We start from the raw sequence: 20,100 nt of genomic DNA, 5'->3' as shown, positions 1-20,100 counted from the left end.
AAGATTGTAAACTTTTGTTAAACAATAGAACTAATATTTCTGTTAGATGGGTTCGTCGTCATGCCACTCTAACTGCTCATACTTTGGCTAGAGAATCTATTAGGAATGATCAGTCTCTCTGTTTGGGATGATATCCTTTTTGTTTGATGAAATTTTATTAATACAACCAGTAGTTTTGCTTAAAAAAAAGAAAAATATATTTGAATAAAAATTATAAAATGGAAAGTGTAGAATCTAAATTTTACAAATTATACTTTAAAATTCTAGTAAATTATAAAAGTAATTTCATTTAATTTTATCAATTTATAAAAATTTAAAATATAATTAGCAAATTATTTGAGATTGTAATAAGGATGAGTTTAAAGGAAATTAATAGGCTTCCTCGGCAACAAGATCTTTCTTAATTTATAAAAATAAACTAATTTTTTAACACAATGAAATAAAATTATTTTCCGGTAATAATTTTACTCATTTTAATGTATTATTATTTTTTTTTTCAAATTTTCTATTCTTCCTAATTTCCACTCTTCCAAACAAGAGAATTGAGAATTTTCTCTAATTTTCTGCTCTCTCTCCTCCTCATCTCTTCCAAAACATAAGGTAAAAGGTGTCCACTTGGATGAGCTAGTAAATGACAAAATTGAAGAATATTGGATTATTCTTTATGGAGATTCATCATTTCTACCCATGGCCAAATATGATCTCAAGCATGCTCTCCACTCATTGAAGCATGTATGTTCATATCATACCATGAATATGCATGATGGTGGTACCACCATTAAATTCACACCAAAACAAAGATCAAGAGATAATTGCAAAGGGAAAAAAGGAAGAAGCAAATTAAGAGTAATTGTATTTGATTTTGTTGTTATAAAACTTGAATGTCTAGCTTAGTTTGGTGGATTATTGATGGGTGTGGTATTTGATCAACACCCACCACTTCCATCTCTTCAGCTTCATAAGTTGAATGCACACCATACAACATATAAAACACAGTTATCAAACATGCCCATATAGCAAACCTCTGGAAAGACAGCAGCTTTAATGTGGTCATGAGGAAGACATTAAGGAATATTGATATTGCAGCTGGCCATGGCATCAACAGGACTGACCATTCTTTATTTTCTTGGCTAAGTAAAGGTACCTTGTATTGAAAGAAAGCTGTAATGGCAACCATAACAACAACAAATAGAGATAAACACCATGTTTGTTCTTCGAGTTTCCATGAAATGGAGAAGCCAATTGCGCTACAAGAGAGGAGGAGGAGGAACAAGAGGGTACGTGAAGGTGGGTTTTGGCTGATGATCACATATCGACGGTAGATGAGAGCATTGGCTACCAGGTAGAAAACCAGTAATGTGCTAATGGAGATCATCTCAAGAACTATGTCGAGGTCAGTGAAGAGTGCAATTGAAGCAGTGCAAATCCCTACATCAGGAAAGGTGAAAAAAAAAAACAAAAGTTCATTGGATAGATGTCCTTTCCATATCCCTATTCCACGCATGATGATGATCAAAAAGTAAATTTTTATATGGGAAACTACTTTCCTTACACTTTCATTCTATTTTTTTATTATTATTCTAACTGTTGATTGTGAATCACTTACCCAAAAATAGTGTAGCATTCAAAGGGGTGCCTGTGGAAGGATGCACCTTAGCCAACCAGCAAGGAACAAGCTTAGCCCTTCCAATAACACAAAGGTACCTTGCTTGGCCTAGCATGGCAACCAAGAGAGAAGCAACTATTCCCAAACTTGCTCCTGCCCCAACCACATTGCTCGCCCAGTTCCATCCAACCTTTTGGAAAACAGTGGAAAAAGATGCCTCTTTGGGTATCTATATAAGTGATTTCAATGCAAAATCAGTCATTAGGATTTTTATATCTCTGCTAACTTTGCAAATTTGGACTGATCACTTACCTTACTGAAAGGCACCATCACACACAAAGACAAGGCCATAAGGCAATACAGCAGACAGACTATGAGAACGGAACCTAGAATGCCCACTGGAAGGTTTCTTGAAGGATTTTGGATCTCTTCTGCCATGGTTGAAACTGAATCGTAGCCAATATAGCTGAAGTAAACTATGGCAGCTCCATTAATAACACCTTTGACACCAAAAGGAGCAAGCCCTCCTGGCTTAACCAAGTTCTTTGCACTCCCATTACAGATGCCAGCAATTATGATGAATCCAAAGAAAATCACATGGAAGACTGTCATAATAAGGTTCAAAACTGAGCTTTCCTTTGTACTGCAATCCCAAATAAAAAGAAAAAAGGAATAAATAAATAAACAAATAAAAAAAAAGAGAAGGAACTTCTATCACTTTCAAAATCCTTTAACCAATTACTTTCAAATCCAACAACTAAATCACTAACCAAGTAAGGACAAAAAAAGAACTATTAGCTATATATACTACAGAAAACAATTTGTAAACTTGCTAAGGTATGTAAATCCAATCGAATTAATCACTCTTATTCCAATAATAACCTCTTTTTGAATTTGAAATAAAAAATTTCACAAGAATTTAATTTAATTCAATTTTTTTTAAATAATAAAAATTTTATTTTGAAAGAAAATGAAGTGCTATATAATTTTGTAAAAATTTATTAGATTTTTTTATAAAATGAATTATGTCAAATCGAAAGGTAAAACCCAAGTGAACACTTAGTCTTGCTAAAGAATAGAGCAAGAAAAACAATTGCCTGCACTAAGTTATTAAAATAACAATATATATAAAGGTGACAATAAGAGATCAAACCTATGGCAAAGACAGAGAGTGAGAAGAAGAATAAGAGCAACAGCTGTGAAATCCAACTTATCATAACCCTCCACTAGTCCATCTACTTTAACTCTCCATGAATTTGGATCATTCTCCCCCACCGCATGGCAAAGATATTCAGTGAAGCTTCTTGCAACCGCAGCATTTGATAACACATATTCCATCAGGATGTTTGTTCCAGCAAAATATCCTATAAACTCTCCTATATCACATCCAAATCAAGAACAATTGATAAGAGTTGTGCGTCCATAAAAAAAGTTGAGAGAAAAGAGTTGCAGTGAGCATTGTGGATACCAAAGGTAACTCTCAGGTAACTGAAAGCGCCACCGGCAACCGGCATGTGGACAGAAAATTCAGTGTAACATAAAGAAGAAAGAAGAGCTGATATGCCAGCAATAATATAAGATACGAAAACTGCAGGGCCAGAGGTCTCACGAGCCACAGGGCCAGTGGTGACAAAGACTCCAACACCAAGCATGCCTCCAACTCCAAGAGCAATCAAGTCATACCACTTGAGTTTCCTCTTCATGTCTGCACCAGACCGTAGCCTTACTTGGTTAAGTTCCTGGTCTGGGGTCCATGTAGCTAGCATTCTTCTTTTAAGCCTGTGAGGGGTTTGTGAAAGAGAATGGAGATAATTGGAGAAGGAAGTATTCATTGGTGAAGATTGAATGGCTGCCATGTCAGTGAAAGAAGTGAGTTCTTTTTGGGTTCCCATGAGAAGCCTGAGATAAGGGTTTTCAAATATATGGAGTTCTAGATTCTTTGCTAAAGGTTGATGGGGGAATCAAATGGGTGTCCCTAGCTTTATTGAAAAATACCTAGTTGCTCATTGGGTTGATGTTAAATTACAAGGGTACCCTCAAATACCCTACAGCTTTTTATTGCCCCCAGAAGCCAAAGGAGTTCTTCTGTTATATATGGAAGCATGCAAAAAAAGAAAAGGTAGAAAAAGGCAAAAAAATTTTGAAAATAAGTTTCTTTCTTGTTCAAGTGGAATCACATAAACACAAACCAATATGAGAATTAGTGACTTTGACCTAAGCTTTTGGAATTTCTTCTTCGCCTCAAAACTTTGAAAAGATGTGACAACCATCCATCCACACTCACTTTGTTAAAGCACTAACACTTCAACAACATTTGGACTTGATTCCTCAACAGAGCCATTCCACAGTTTCACACAATGCCAAACCTTCAAGAAGGTCTCTAAAGTTTTTTTCGTTTTTGTTTTTGTTTTTTTCAAGTGAAGTGCACTAAGGAATGTGGAATATGTTTCTTTTGGTTTATGATTACTTTACTGGCAGATCTAGCAACAGCTTAGACATTATCTGCCCAAGAATGATACACTTGCATATTTAAAATATAGTCATATCTATTATGTACGATTGTGTATATATACTTAAATATATAAAAGTGAAAGATAAGTAGAGTCGATCTCTTTAGTGTTGTTGCTAGAATTGCTATTGAGAAATTCTCTTTTTTAGTATATTAATTTGTGATATTAAAAAATAATTTAAAATTAAATTTGATATCAACGCTTAAAATCGAATTTAAAATTATTAGTTTTGACTCTCATTCCATAAATAAGCACTTATCCTTTTAGATTAAGATTATTTTAATTTGACAATAAAGTTGCAACTTTAATAATATAAATTATAAAATCTTTATAATTTAAAGCATATATTAAAAATATCACTAGAATACATAAATCTCATGCTAGGATTTATTTGAAATTATATTTTTTTATTTTTATTTTTAATGATCGATCGAGTATATATACACCAACTTTAAGTTATTAAAAAAAAAAAGTATACAAGTATAAATAGAGATGCACATGCATGTATACTAATGTCTCTTTAGCCTCACCCTTTTTCTTTTGTCAAGAATCTCTTTAGCCTCATCTAGAAGTCGACAAAATTCACTTCCACTATTAACTAGCTCAGTTTTCCCTTATCATTAACAAAAGCAATAGCATTTCAGAGATTTAGTGGGCAAGTTTAATTAACCTTTAATATATATATACAAATTTTCTTATTCCCTAGCTTATATAGAATTGGTAAAGTGGAAGGGCACTGAAATGTCAATTCAGAACCAAATCAGTCGGTTTGATGCAATTGAATATTAGCATTTTTAATGCATCTCGAATATCATTTGCTCATCTTCTAAGTTATCAAGATCTGATCATGAATGTACTAGACTTTTTGGTTCTAACAAATGTTTGTTATAGCTCTACAGGGTATATACCCATCTCAAGTATAAGGGTGACTTTCGGCTGCAGAGATTTAGAAAGTGAAATAGACTCTGATTTTATCTCATTTTTCTTTCAAGTCAAGACAACCCATTTGCCTTTCTAGGAGGCTTAGCGTATCCAATGAAAATAACACATGAAGATACTTCACTAGCTAAGCTAGCTTCCCAGATAGACTTTATGTAACTATCAGTAAAATGGGAATCAGTTGTAGCAGTTAACGGTTAGAGATGATAGTTGAAATCCCATTAAAAATCAACAAGTGGGAGATATCAGATATTTATATATGGTGGTGAATAAATTCCACCATGGAATAGCTTTATCTTCTGCACTCTTTTTCTAGCTAGTGACTGATCTTCATCATCATCATCATCATCATCATCTTCTCCTGAATTCCTTAGCATCCATTTCAAGACAAAAGGCACTCTCTCTCTTTGGGGACGAATCAAATTCAAAAGATTCTCCCTAGCTATATACAACCTGGATTCTGCTGCTATGTTTTTTTCACTTAACATAATTCATCTTAATCTTAAGTTGATTTTTGTGAGGAGATCTGTTGACTGGGAATTAGTTTTCATGGGTCAGAAACAGTAAATCGTTTTACCTGCCCGCAGTGATTTAAAAGCAGAGTTTGCTGGAAAATTATGAGGTTGATGAGAATGAGTGGTCCATGGAACTTTCAGTACTCACATATATCTACACATGTCAAAATGGCAGGCTTCAGCATTGAAAAAGATTTAATTTCCTGCATGTTCAAATTCCACATGGATTTCATCACTGTGTGGAGAATAAGCAATCTAGATAGGTACCCACCACTTTGATTGCGAAGCATCTAGGGTTTTATAGTCATGCTTCAATTAATGTGGTTATCTTAATGGCAAAAATAATCATATTACTATTGAACTGAAATCATTGGGGAAACGAAATGGATAATTTTTTTTCTAATTAATCATCAAAATAATGAGATGATAGAATTTGAATCCAGTCACATATACAACTTTTATTATTTTTTACACTTGTTGATTTTCGATGGTTAAAAAAATTACTATAAAAATTATTATTATATAAATATTATTTTAAACATTGATGTTAAATTAATAGATAATATTATTATATTTTCAAGAGATATAATGTAATAAATAATATGTATACATTATACATATAAAAGTATTATAAATTAATATGAAAGGGTTATAAATTAATATATTTATAATTAGGGATTTTATTAAATTAAGGATTTAGAATATATTTTTACTTTTTAAAAAAAATTAGGGATTTTATTAAATAAAATTAGGAAAAATTAAAATTTAGCAACCACACAAAGTCCAATATATAATAGATCAAATCCCAATACTTATGAATGCTAAAGCTAAGATTTTTAGCCACAATGATGACATATAATTGGTCTAAACATGACCTAATTTTCCAGAAAAAATATGATTTAGAAGGTAGAAGAATAATATTTTGTTATATTTCACAGTAGAGATTATGATCTATTTATACATGAGACACGATATTTAAACAGGAAGAAAAATTAAGTTTATGATTATACAATCCTTAATATTAAGTGATAAATATTTTTCTCTTCCTGGTCCATGATAGATCTGGTTTTCTTCTGGGTCCCTTCTTGCTGGGCTCCCTAGTGGATCTCTCCATGTTCTTCCTGGTGAAAGGACCTGTAAATAAGAAAGAATGGTCAGGGGCCTACCGGGTGTGCCCCGGCAGAGGCCCTCCGACGCTCAAGTCAGATTTTATGGCTCAGAGTAGTATATTTAGGCAAGGGTTACAGTAAGAATAAAAATGGTGTCCAGGAAGGAGAAGGAAGAAGAAGAGAGTCCCCTCTGCGTGGCCTCTACCGTGATATATATATCTGTCTCTCTGCCACAATGCTAGCTGTCTTCTGTCGCCTAGCTCCGTATGTACGGATGTGTCAGGCGCCTGCTCCATGCGTAACGGCCATTAATTCTCCTCTGATATGTATGATTCTCCTCTGATACGCATGCGGAAGGACCTACCAGCGGGGCATCTTGGTCATTTTCCCCTTTCCGGGCTGGGTTGAATGGTAGGGCTGAAGTTGAGCCTGGTGAGGGCCTGATTACTGGGCCGAAAGGTTTGGGCCGGTTTGATTGAGGAGTCCAGGCGGAGTCCGGCCCTGTGACTGAGCGGGCTGGACCTGGCTCTCGAGGGGAATATTGAAGCCTTCGGATTATGGACTGTTTTCATGGGCCTGGCCTTTAGACCGGGGTGAAGAAATCCAGCGATCATCAATTGCCCCTTTATCTCCTCAGCAGTTATTCCATGACTGGGGAGGGGATAAATCTTTAAACTCTATTCATGACCGTGTGGTCTGAGAACTGCTCTTGTCGAAAGTATCCCTTTCTTGCCTTTTTATTATTTTTGTCTGAGCATTGGACTCTCGTGTATGTTTTTTGCCCCTGAGTATTTATGGGCTGTCTTCTCTCGGGCGTTTTGCGGGCTCTTTGTTGCCTGGACCTTTCTCTAGGCCAGCTGAGTTGGTTTAGTATGAGCGGTCAATTCTTGAGGTCGGTGCCTCTTATGATTGCCCCTGATTCTCTGTTTGGCTTTGTATTTTGGTATGCAGTTTGCTTAGGAATCGCCTTGCCTTAATTCGGTCTGTCCTATCGGGTTTACCAGTACTGCGCTCGTTTTCTTGAGATCGGCATGATGCTTTGGTACTTTTGGCTGTTGTGTGAGATTAAAGTCTCTCTACCTGATGACTTGAGCTCCTTTGGGAGGTCGGAGTTTAGCTTTTTCATTTATGGTCCCGTGCCCCAATCTTTTATGTGAGATCAGAACTATGTTCTTTATGAGTTGTTTTTGCTTGTTGCACCGGATGATCTTGGGGATTCTGGCTATTTTTGCTCCGGGAGATCTTTGAGATCTTTGCCGGTCTTCTACCTCAGTGAGGTCTTCTGCCTCATTGAGGTCTTCTGCCTCATTGAGGTCTTCTGCCTCGGTGAGGTTTTCTGCATCTTTGAGGTCTTCTGCCTCTTTTAGGTCTTCTGCCTCTTTGAGGTCTTCTGCCTCTTTGAGGTCTTCTACCTCTTTGAGGTCTTCTGCCTCTTTTGAGGTCTTCTGCCTCATTGAGGTCTTCTGTCTCTTTGAGGTCTTCTGCCTCTTTGAGGTCTTCTGCCTCTTTGAGGTCTTCTGCCTCGGTGAGGTCTTCTATCTCGGTGAGGTCTTCTGCCTCATTGAGGTCTTCTCTTGTCAAGACCTCATTGAGGTCTTCTCTTGTCAAGACCTTATTGAGGTCTTCCTTGTCAAGACCTTATTGAGGTCTTCTTTTGCTAGGACCTCAGTGAGGTCTTCTTTTGTCAAGACCTTATTGAGGTCTTCTCTTGTCAAGACCTCATTGAGGTCTTCTCTTGTCAAGACCTTATTGAGGTCTTCCTTGTCAAGACCTTATTGAGGTCTTCCTTTGCTAGGACCTCAGTGAGGTCTTCTTTTGTCAAGACCTTATTGAGGTCTTCTCTTGTCAAGACCTTATTGAGGTCTTCCTTGTCAAGACCTTATTGAGGTCTTCTTTTGCTAGGACCTCAGTGAGGTCTTCTTTTGCCAGGAGATCTTTGGGGATCCTGGTCTTTGTTGCTCCGGGAGATCTTGGAGATCTTCGCCGACTATTTTTGTTTTGTTTTCCCGGGAGTTCTAAGGGATCCCGGTCTTCTTTATTTTTCCGGGAGTTCTAGGGGATCCCGGTCTTGTTTGGTTACCTGGGAGTTCTTAGGGGATCCCGGTCTTGTTTGGTTACCCGGGAGTTCTTAGGGGATCCCGGAGTCTTGTTTGGTTACCCGGGAGTTCTTAGGGGATCCCGGTCTTGTTTGGTTACCCGGGAGTTCTTAGGGGATCCCGGTCTTGTTTGGTTACCCGGGAGTTCTTAGGGGATCCCGGAGTCTTGTTTGGTTACCCGGGAGTTCTTAGGGGATCCCGGTCTTGTTTGGTTACCCGGGAGTTCTTAGGGGATCCCGGTCTTGTTTGGTTACCCGGGAGTTCTTAGGGGATCCCGGAGTCTTCTTTGTAATTCGGGCTCTATGGCCTTACTGTCGCTTCGTCATCTCAGCTGGTTTTGTGCCTAACTGAGGTCTTGTTCATTTTTCTGAATTTTTCTGCAAAATAAGAGCTTGCACAGAGCATATATAACGAGGATGCTCGTTGTTAATTCAATAATATTCATCAATAAATGATATGGCGCTCATGCCACTTAGTTTCATTTTTCAGATGCATGCAAGTATTAACTCATGCAATTGTAGAGATGCAATGAACGATATTTTTGCATGTGTAAACTTCTTCAGAATTTTTCAATTTTCACTTTGATAAAATATGGTGTCGAAATATGTAAAATATTGTAAAATGATTAAGTATTATTTACACTTTATAGTTCTAAAATTAATAATAACTGCAAAACCATAAAGTGAAAGTAAAGTAGAAGATTCTTGATTTTAAAGTATATCTGGTTGTGACGATGATTAGTAATTAATATTTTGCAGGAGGAGTAGATTGTGGGTAAGCTAATTTTAGAAAATCATTTACGATGGCATTGTTGTAATATTCATAAAGGATTTGGGTACCTACCCCCTGGTGATCAAGAGCCACGTCGACCGCTTTTGCATGGATTGTGTGGGCGCGTCACTTTACTTCGATCCCACCAAACTCAATCTTGAAAAATTGACAATTTTGGTATTTGGCCGACCTGCTGTAGTCCGAGCCCCCAACTCGTGTTCTTCTGCAGTTTTCCATCGACCTTTATCTCAAGTTCTTCCACCGACCTATTTTTCATCGTTTGTTGTGCGGTCCGGCCTCGTCTATTTGCTGTTCAGGGCTGTCTAATTTATCCAATCTGCTTTATTTTTCCTCGCGAGTCTGCTTTCTCTCTCCTCCTTTTTTGTTATCTTGAGCTCAAATCCCTGAAATAGCTATCGAGAACATGGAAAACAACAGTAATAGAATTGTTATTTGTTTTAATCTTACCCAGCAGATAGGCGAAGCCAGGAGCTTTCTATGATTTCACCCAAAAGCTTGTTCAATGAAAGTTCTTTCTATAATGTGAGTCCAAAACCGAAATATGATGCCCACTTGGCAAATGAACGAGGTGGCAGTTATTGATATAAGTGCATGCTTGCAAGGTGTCAAATCCAAATCAATAATTGGAGGTTCCCTGCGAAAGCTAAAAACTTATAATTAAACGAGCAAAAGCGCATTGAATGGAAAAGAACCAAACCCAGAAATATTTCTCTGCAGAACACTGATTCCAGAAGCCGAAACCCAGGAAGAAAGGTAACGCTTCAAACACGGATCCGACCTCCATCACAGATCTAAGCTCGAGCACGGATCCGACCTCAACGAGTAATTTAATGCTTTGGTCGTCGGATTTTCCGAGCTCCTTGAGCAGAGGATACTGGTCCAGATCGAAGAAATTCTGCAGTACCTCTGGTGATACTAAACCAAGATCAAGTCCTTCCTGAACGTCCTGGGGTAGGACATCTCACCTCCCACCAGCTGCACTCATTATTCGAGCAATTTCAGCACGATCGAAACAATTTCTACTGCAAGGTTTGGCAGCAGAGTACCATAAAAAATCAGCAATAGGAACTTCTCCCTTTCTTCGAATCAATTGCCTTTCCAGACCGAGTAATATAACTATTTGGATCTTCTTTTGCATCTTTTTAGAAATTCTTGCAGGTAGCCTAGTACCTCTCGACCCATACAAAACATGGCTCGCTCCTGTTACCACTACAAGCATACCAGTGGCTCCTCCACCCAACATTGCTTGCAAAATAATTTGGGACATAGCGTACTCCTCAACCACCCTTAATTGCGCAGGCAAATATGAGCTTGGCCCAAAAGGAACAGATTGATTTGGAGAATTCACATCAATTGACCTTTAGATCGGACTGTCCTTATAACCTTGAGTGGAGTACCACAAACAACAATTCTAACTCCATTGTCACGACAGTAACTCCATAGTGATTCATATTCTTGCCATCTCTGAGGCGGCCAATGTGACAAAGGGAATGCCTCCATGGCTAAAGAAATAGATTTCCTGCTTTCAACGCACAATTTCCTCAAATTCTTAACAATTTCGAGCTCCAATTCCTTGTCGTCTTTTACAGGCAACTGCTCCGCTTCACGTGGCGTGGACGGGTCACAGGCGTACGGCGGTGGTGGCGGTCCACCGATGCTTTCCATCCGTCCTGACATGCGAGTCCGACCTCCAATATGGCTCCGACCTCGATCGCATCTAAGCTCGCGCACGGGTCCGAGCTCAACGAGCAATCTATCGCGGTGGTCATCGGATTTGCCGAGTTCCTTTCTGTTTTGCTAAACACGGCTCCGACCTCCTTTTTTCTCACGGACTCCTCTTCTCTTTCACTCGCCTTCTTCTTTTCTTTGGTGTCCACGTATTACGTAAAATCAGAGCCGTTTAGCTTCCTACTGTATCGACACGTACCATTCTGATTCTTCTTTCAACTTATGCTAAGATCTTGATGCGCACTCAACTTCTTGATCCAGAACTTCAAAGCCAAATCTGGGCAATATTTAACAAATATGAAAGTTGCATTGATGCCGAAATACAACAAAGAGCAGTGGAGTATTTTGCATTAAGTAGGAAAAGTGCAGCTCTAATGGGCATATTGGCTGAAATGTCCAAGTTCTATGTGCGTCAATCTGCATTAATAATAAAATAATAATAATAAAATAAAAAAAAAGAAGCAGAAGATGCTGAAGTTGATACTGCAGAGCAAAGTGCTATTAAGTTACGGGCCCAGCAACAAACTTCAAATGCTTTGGTTGTGACTGACCAACGCTCTGCTAGTGGGCCACCACCTACTGTTCCAGTTGACCCACTTGCTCTTGTCAAAGTCGCTAACATGAGTGACAATGCAGACCATACTTCAGTAGACCAAACACTGACCCAGCCAAACAGGACTTTGCCTAAGGTAGATCCTCAAACTTCCTCGGCAGATTTCTCGGTGATCTTTTGGGACCGCTGGCAATTGAAGGTCCTCCTGGGACTGCTGTTCCATCTGAGCGCAATGCAGCTTCTGAAGTGGAAGGCGTAGTAAATACAATGGATCGTGCAGCTATTGTACAGCAGAAAGGACGGACGCCGAACTGAACGATGGTAAACTTCTCGGCGGAATTTTTAGCCTTGAGGTACCGAACACCAAATCGGTCGAATTTGAAGGACTCGCCCATGAAGCACTGGTGACGCCGGTCATCTCAAGATCGATGGCCACGAGATCGGCAACACCGACATCGTTTATTTCCATGCCGACCTCACTTGTTGGAGCTCGACCAGACCAGCGACTTCCTCCTCAGGTCGGCGCATCTTTGGCAGCTCGATCTCCTTCCATTTTTGTTATTTTAACCATCCGACCTGCTTTTTCCTCGCGGACTCCTCTTATCTAACCTGTTACCTGGGAGTTCACAATAGATCTGCCCATCCAATCTCTACATATGTGTATTGTGGATCTCACAGTTTTTAACAAAGATATTCATCATCTGAAATTTCACTTGTTAAATATCAAAGAAAAGATTAGTAGTAATAAAATTTAATAAATATTAAAAATAAATTATCTAAAAGATTATCAAAATATTCTTGAACCAGCTGGGTCTTTCTTTTCAGCTGGGTTGTCTTCCCCGTCCTCGAGGTGACCGAGCTTTCTCTATTGTTGCAACGCACGGTTTCGGGCTTCGCCGGTAACACCCATGGCTGGACGCGACATTGGATCGTCACCTTGTCTTTGAGCTGGACGGCATACCGCGTCGGAGCTTATCCACCTTGCCTGGATATTTGATTATTTCCTATTATCTCCAGGTTGCTCTGATACTTGAGGGGCGTTGCTCTGCAACAGAGTTGGATGGCTATGAATCGTGTATCCTCTGACCTCATGTCCTATCCGACCTGAAATGTTAGTCCGACCTTGTCTATTTTTCATTTATTAATCTTCTCCTTAACTTGCTAACCTGGGAAGAAAATGCCGACCTCACAACTTCAACAAATATATATATATACTTCTCATTCTTCTTTCCTTTTACAGAAAAGATTAAAATCTACATTCAGAGACAAGCCTTTCGATCTGAAGTTTCACCTCATCAGATCTCAAAGAAAAAGTTAGTAGTAATAAAATTCAATAAATAATAAACAACGAGGGTAGGAAAATGAAGATTAAGAGACTGTCAAGATATTCTTAAACCAGCTGGGTCTTTCTTTTCAGCTGGGTTATCCGCTCAAACTTTCATACCTCATGTGGATCTCAATGGGTGGATCTAGAAACTTCAGAGATAGTAAAATCTCTTTCGTTTCCCACAGACGGCGCCATTTGATAAATATTTTCCTCTTCCTGGTCCATGATAGATCTGGTTTTCTTCTGGGTCCCTTCTTGCTGGGCTCCCTAGTGGATCTCTCCATGTTCTTCCTGGTGAAAGGACCTGTAAATAAGAAAGAATGGTCAGGGGCCTACCGGGTGTGCCCCGGCAGAGGCCCTCCGACGCTCAAGTCAGATTTTATGGCTCAGAGTAGTATATTTAGGCAAGGGTTACAGTAAGAATAAAAATGGTGTCCAGGAAAGAGAAGGAAGAAGAAGAGAGTCCCCTCTGCGTGGCCTCTACCGTGATATATATATCTGTCTCTCTGCCACAATGCTAGCTGTCTTCTGTCGCCTAGCTCCGTATGTACGGATGTGTCAGGCGCCTGCTCCATGCGTAACGGCCATTAATTCTCCTCTGATATGTATGATTCTCCTCTGATACGCATGCGGAAGGACCTACCAGCGGGGCATCTTGGTCATTTTCCCCTTTCCGGGCTGGGTTGAATGGTAGGGCTGAAGTTGAGCCTGGTGAGGGCCTGATTACTGGGCCGAGAGGTTTGGGCCGGTTTGATTGAGGAGTCCAGGCGGAGTCCGGCCCTGTGACTGAGCGGGCTGGACCTGGCTCTCGAGGGGAATATTGAAGCCTTCGGATTATGGACTGTTTTCATGGGCCTGGCCTTTAGACCGGGGTGAAGAAATCCAGCGATCATCATTAAGTAACTGACTCATCTATCAATATTTACTTTCTATATTAACATATTTATTTTTTATAACTTATAATACTCCCCTTCAAGTTGGATCATAGATATTTATCACGCCCAATTTGTTAGAAAAATATTTATTCGAGACTCATTTAAAGTTTGGTGAATAGATCATCCAATTGCTCTCTTATCTTCACATAACTGGTTGAAATTAAATTTTCTTTAATCTTCTCACGGATGAAATGACAATCAACTTCAATATGCTCAGTACATTCATGGTATACTGGATTGGAAGCAATGTAAAGAGCAGCCTGATTATCACATCAAAGTTTTGCGGGTGATGCAACATCCATACCAACTTCCTTCAATAGATGATTTATCTACAGAATCTCACAAGTCAATTGAGTCATGGCTCTATATTCTGACTCGGCATTGGATTTGGATACCACATTTTGCTTCTTATTTTTTCAAGACACTAGGTTTCCTCCAACAAATACACAGTAGCTGTAATTGACCTTCTATCACTTTTGGATCCCGCCCAGTCAGCATCAGAAAAACACTCAAGTGCAGTAAGTCTATGATCTCTGTAGAGTATATCAAGTCTAAGAGTCCCTTTTAAATAATATAGAATTTGTTCTAGAGCGGCCCAATATTTCACCATAGGTGCAGACATGAACTGACTTACAACACTTACTGCAAAAGCAATATCTGGCCGAGTCATCACTATAAGGTAGTTCAGCTTTCCAACCAACCTCCTGTACCTCTCTGGATCATCATAAGGGTCTCCGTTATCTTTTGTAAGACATATATTAGGAATTATTGGTGTGCTACATGGTTTAGCTTCCATCTTCCCAGTTTCTGCAAGTAAGTCAATAACATACTTCCTTTAAGACAGGAGAATTCCCCTTTTACTTCTCAAGACTTCGACTCCTAAGAAATACTTAAACTAACCCAAATCTTTGGCATGAAAACTTGCATGCAAGTAGTTTTTAAGAGAAGAGATCCTTGTACTATCATTTCTTGTAATGACAATATCATCAACATATACAATAAGGAGAATAATACCAGTATCTGAATTTCTATAGAAGACTGAATGGTCACACTTGCTTTTTTTCAACCCAAATTTTTGAATAACTTCACTGAACTTGTCAAACCATGCACGGAGACTCTGCTTCAAATCATATAAGGATTTCTTCAAATGACAGACTTTCTCATACTCCTCCTGAGCAACAAACTCTGGTGGTTGCTCCATATACACCTCCTCTTGGAAGTCATCATATAAAAATGCATTCTTGATATCTAATTGGTGTAAGGCCAATGCTGAGAAGCAGTTAGGGAGATGAACAAGCGAACTGAGGTCATTTTTGCCACAAGAGAAAAAGTATAAGAATAGTCAACGTCATAGGTTTGGACATAACATTTGGCGACAAGACGGGCTTTAAGCCTCTCTATGGAGCCATCTGGATTGACTTTAATGGCAAAAACTCATTTACAGCCTACAGCCTTCTTGCCAGATGGTAAATCAACTAGTTCCCAAGTATGATTTTTATCTAGAGCCTTGATCTCCTCAAACATTACATCGCGCCATCCAGAATGAGCCAGGACCTCTTTAACTGTCTTAGGCAAAGAAATGGAATCTAGAGAGACAATTAAGGAGGTGGAAGAAGGAGACAAGTGATCATAAGATAAAAAGTTAGCAATAAAATTGTAATACCCGGCTAGACGCCGGCATCGGAATTCTGACTTTCCAGCGGAATGTCCGTTGGAATTTGGAATGCAAGGATGTCGGAGCCGTCTAGAAGGAGTGAAAAGAGGTTTTCAAAATGTTTTTCAGTGTTTTATGGTTTTGAATGCAAAGGAATTGGGTTTTGAAAGGAAAAAGACCAAGGGGACAAATTGCAGGTTTGGCCGCCGAAGGCTAAGTTCGGCCGCCGAACATTGCATGGTTGCGCCCGCCAAAGGAAAAGTTCGGCTGCCAAACATTGTATGGTTTTGCATGCAGGTTTGGCCGCCGAAGGAGAGGCGGTCAGCCGCCTTTAAAGGACCCTCAGTCGGTGAAATGGATAAGATTTGCTTCCCTTTCACTACCAGAGGTGAGTTCTTGTTCTCCTTGGATTGTTCGCATGGTTTTTCGTCAAATCTTTCAAAGTTAAACAAGTTGTAAATAAGTTTTATGTTAGTTTTGAAGAGTTTAGAGCTTGGAGACTTTTGGAGCTTGGATCTCCATATCTTCACGTTTGGGGTCACAACAGCCTTTGATCTTTAAGAGGTAAGTGTAGATCCTTATGGATTATAGTGTTTTCTATGAGTTTTATGAAGGGAAAGAGTTAAGTTTGCATGAGTATGCATGGTTGTGCATATTAGGGTTTATGTCCCTTTGATGCATATGTGATGTGTTTGAGGTTGTTTCCTAGAGTTTAAGTGGTTGGTAAACTCCTTTATGCTTGTTGTATGAGTTATGCATGTTTTGGAAAGGTTGGATGCATGTTTGGGGAGTTTGGAGGTTTGGGAGGCTTGGTTGTGCACGAGGCTGAGTTCTGGATGAACTCAGGTTCGGCAGCCGAAGGTATGTTCGGCCGCCGAACCCCTTGAGGAGGTGGTTTTGGCTGCCTAAACCTGCCCCTGAACATTTGGACGTTCGGCTTTGGAAGAGACTTTCGGCCGCCGAAGGTGCCGCCGAAAGGGCCTGAGTTTCGGCTCTGGAGAGGGGGTTCGGCCGCCGAAAGTGCCGCCGAAGATGCCCTGTCCAGCCTTCCTTTGCCTGTTTTTCCATGCATGCTTATGATGTTTTAGGGGGTTTTTGGAGAGTTGTTTATGAGTGGTTTAGAGTTATGATAGAGTGTGTTTGGCACCTTATTCGAGTCCATCTGTGTAGGATTGGACCCGAGAGATCGAGGTGGTCAGCAGTGTTAGCTGCTTCAGAGTTAGTCCAGAGCTAGACAGAGGTGAGTGGACCTACTCCTTGTGTTTTGAATTAAAAGCACATTCAAGTATGTTCATGCATCATGAATACCATGTTATGTAATAGGTTGTTTGCATTAGAATTTCACGAATGTGATGCATTGAATAAAACGATGATGATGATGTGGATGGATCCTAAACCTCTAGCCCTCAGTAAGATGTGATATGATATGAAAGAATATGATATGACTTGCACGACATAATAGGATATGTGAAGTCCAGGTGAGGCCGTATCCCCCCTGGCATAGAGTAAGAGAAGTCCAAGTGTGGCCGTATCACCTTTGGCATAGAGTATGTGAAGTCCAGGCGTGGCCGTATCGCCCCTGGCATAGAGCATTGTTGAACTTGCTGTGATAAGAGATTTACATGTAGAGGGCTATTGGTGACACATTCATCCTTGATGTGATATGTTTGTGATGTGATGCATTTCATGAAAGCATACATTTAAATGATTTTTATAGTCGTTCCGCTCACTGGGCTTTAGTAGCTCATCCCTCTCCCAAATTTCCAGTTTTGCAGGGCCAGTCAGAGTTAGCACGGGATAGCAGCTAGGGTGAAGTATATGTAACAGTTAGTAGTGGACATGATGTAATCCAAGTGATGTATTGTAAATAATGTATAGTTTTGTAATGTCATATAATGGATAAAGATGTGCTTTGCCCGAGTGTATGATTCATCCCTTTATGCATGGATCCTGTTTTACGTTTCTTGATGAGAAATGTGTTGAACTAGGCTTAATGTATGGTATGTTTTATGAGGCTCCAGTGGGTTATGTATTGGGAAGAAAGGGTTCCAATCCCTTGACTCAGACACATAACCGAGAGGGAAGAAAGGGTGCCAATCCCTTGACCCAACCGTGAGGGATTGAATCCCTTGACCCAAAGCGGTCAGTAGTCACTGGTGTAGGCCCTGAGGGCCATTTCAGATTTGTATATCTGCGTTAGGTTAAGCCTGGTAGTTTGTTTTGTTTATGTTTGATCATGTATGGGATTTATCAGGTCCACAGAGTTCAGGATAGGCTTGCTACGGGTCCCGGCGGCCTTAAGCCGATCTGGATCCTAGTGCCAGTGGCGGTCCGATTTTCGGGTCGTTACAGATTGGTATCAGAGCGTTGGGCCTTAAAAGTACGGTGTGTTGCACATCGAAAAGAGGTTATAGGAGGGCAAGCACGAGAGGCAAAATCATGTCCATTAGGATAGGATGTGGAGTCCTGTCTTGTATGAATAATGAGATGAAATGCCATGATTTCATGCATGTGCATTAATGTGATGCTATGTATGCATGTATGTGGTAGGTTCATGTGTTTCTACCTGAACCGTATGATTGCTAATGCTTGTATGCTTGTGTGTTAGTCTTCAGAGAGGAGCTAAGATGAGAGGTGTTCGTCGTTCGGTGGAATCGACTGGAGTTCCGTTAGAAAGGGAAGGTATGGACACCTTTCCCCCTGTTCTGCCAAGAGCGCAGTCAGGTAGAGTTGAGTCTTTTGATGCAAGCAGAGAAGGAATGGATTTAAGGAGAAGAGAAAGGGAGATGAATGTGCAAAGGAGAGGTAGAGGTCTGGATGTGATCATGCTAGATGAAGGCATAGGAAAGTCTCAAGAAGGTGCTCAGACTCAGGATTCTAGAAACTCAGGTTTAGGAGGGAATGATTTCCCCACTCTGAGTACAGTCGCCACAAGAAGTAAGAAGTGGGGCAGAACCCTAAGAGGAAAGAAGAGTAAGGTTTGGAAGAGGATGACGGTTAGTTTGGGTTGTGGTGCTGGTTCAAGCTCTGGTGCAGGTCGTGTAAGATGTATGAGGTGTGGAAGGCCACACAAGGGAGTCTGCCGTTATGGGACAACAGCATGTTACAGGTGCGGACAGGAAGGACACATAGCACGTGAGTGTCCTACTGCGCCTCAGGTAGCACAGTCTCAGCGGTTAGCTGCAGGTAGAGAGGCTCAGCCAGCAGCTCCAGCAGTGTCTCAGGGCAGAGGTCGAGGCGGAGGAAGAGGGTCAGCCCCTCATTCCTCAGGTTCCCGTGGAGAATGTCCGTCAGCTCCGGCTCGGATCTTCCCTCAGGCTCAGCAAGAGGCAGACACAACACACACAGTGGTGCCAGGTATGCTCACTTTTAAGTGTTCTGCTATGTATATTTTTGTGACCCTCATGTTTCTCTTTCCTTATTGTTTAGTGAGCCGGAGTGAGGGTGGGTTTGATGACTTCTGGGCTTAGAGTGTTCTCTTTGGGTTAGTGAACCCGAGTGTGATCCATCTGTGGCAGAGTCAGTCTGCCGGTTCAGTTCAGTGTTAGTGGCGAGTAGATGCCTTCCAGCTGACCCTAGTGGTTCTCGATTTGACTGTGTGATGTCATTCTAGTGGTGGAGTGGCGAGCTACTCGAGGTACTACCTGAGTCTGCAGAGACAAGGTAGGAGAGTTCAGAGGGGATGGATCAGAGTTTGTCCTTGGAGGGGACAGAGTAGGGGTGCCTAGAGGTTTGATGTCAGCCCTACAGGCTCGTAGATTGGAGAGGTTGGCAGAGGGTTCGAGCTCTTGCTGAGAGTTTAGTAGTCAGGTTAGGGAACCAGCCTCAATGTATGTTGAGAGAGAGAGAGAGAGAGTTCTTAGAAGTTTTTCCAGACGAGCTGTCAGGTTTACCACCTGCTAGAGAGATCGAGTGTGGAAATAGAAGCGATGCCTAGCATCAAGTTCATCTCTCTTCTTCTCTACAGGATGGCACCTGCAATTGAGGTAATAGAAGCCGGAAGAGTAGTTGCTAGAAGTGGTAGACAAGGGTTGTATCCGCCTTAGTACCTCACCCTGGAGTGTTCCAGTGTGGTAGGGGAAAAGAAGGATGACTCCTTGAGACTTTGTAACGACTATAAGCGGTTGAACAAGGTCACTACCAAGGGCAGGATTTCCCATGCAGGATGGATGATCGCGTGGAACAGCTGGTAGGAGCTGGTTGTTTTCCAAGATCGATCTGCGATTCGGGTATTATCTATGGAGAGTTAGCGAAGAAGCCAATTTAGTAATGATGAAGAGAGAAGGGCATGGATCAGAGTGCATAGCGGAAGCTTGTGGAGTTCAGGCGAAGGTTG

The 20,100-nt window shown here is 40.6% G+C and overlaps 1 protein-coding gene across 1 annotated transcript; it reads right to left on the bottom strand.

The window, feature by feature from the left end:
* Positions 1 to 814: 814 nt before the first annotated feature.
* LOC110622532 (cationic amino acid transporter 6, chloroplastic) lies at positions 815 to 3,674 on the bottom strand. The gene is made up of 5 exons (XM_021767069.2): positions 3,075 to 3,674; positions 2,760 to 2,982; positions 1,919 to 2,249; positions 1,607 to 1,835; positions 815 to 1,428 (listed from the first exon to the last, which is right to left on the bottom strand). The coding sequence occupies exons 1-5, from the start codon at positions 3,496 to 3,498 to the stop codon at positions 869 to 871; spliced, it is 1,767 nt and encodes a 588-aa protein (XP_021622761.1). The 5' UTR covers positions 3,499 to 3,674; the 3' UTR covers positions 815 to 868.
* Positions 3,675 to 20,100: the final 16,426 nt, after the last annotated feature.

The sequence above is a fragment of the Manihot esculenta genome, chromosome 1, assembly GCF_001659605.2.
Source record: "Manihot esculenta cultivar AM560-2 chromosome 1, M.esculenta_v8, whole genome shotgun sequence".
Taxonomy (NCBI): Eukaryota; Viridiplantae; Streptophyta; class Magnoliopsida; order Malpighiales; family Euphorbiaceae; genus Manihot; species Manihot esculenta.
The sequence above is the reverse complement of the archived record's forward strand: the minus strand, read 5'-3'. Positions and strand labels throughout refer to the sequence as shown.

Excerpts from the sequence above, each read along its gene's own strand:
- LOC110622532 (XM_021767069.2), bottom strand. The coding sequence starts at position 3,498 with ATGGGAACCCAAAAAGAACTCACTTCTTTCACTGACATGGCAGCCATT. Across the intron at positions 2,983-3,074 it reads TTACCTGAGAGTTACCTTTG|GAGAGTTTATAGGATATTTT; the intron begins GTATCCACAATG and ends GATGTGATATAG. Across the intron at positions 1,429-1,606 it reads GAATGCTACACTATTTTTGG|GGATTTGCACTGCTTCAATT; the intron begins GTAAGTGATTCA and ends TTCCTGATGTAG.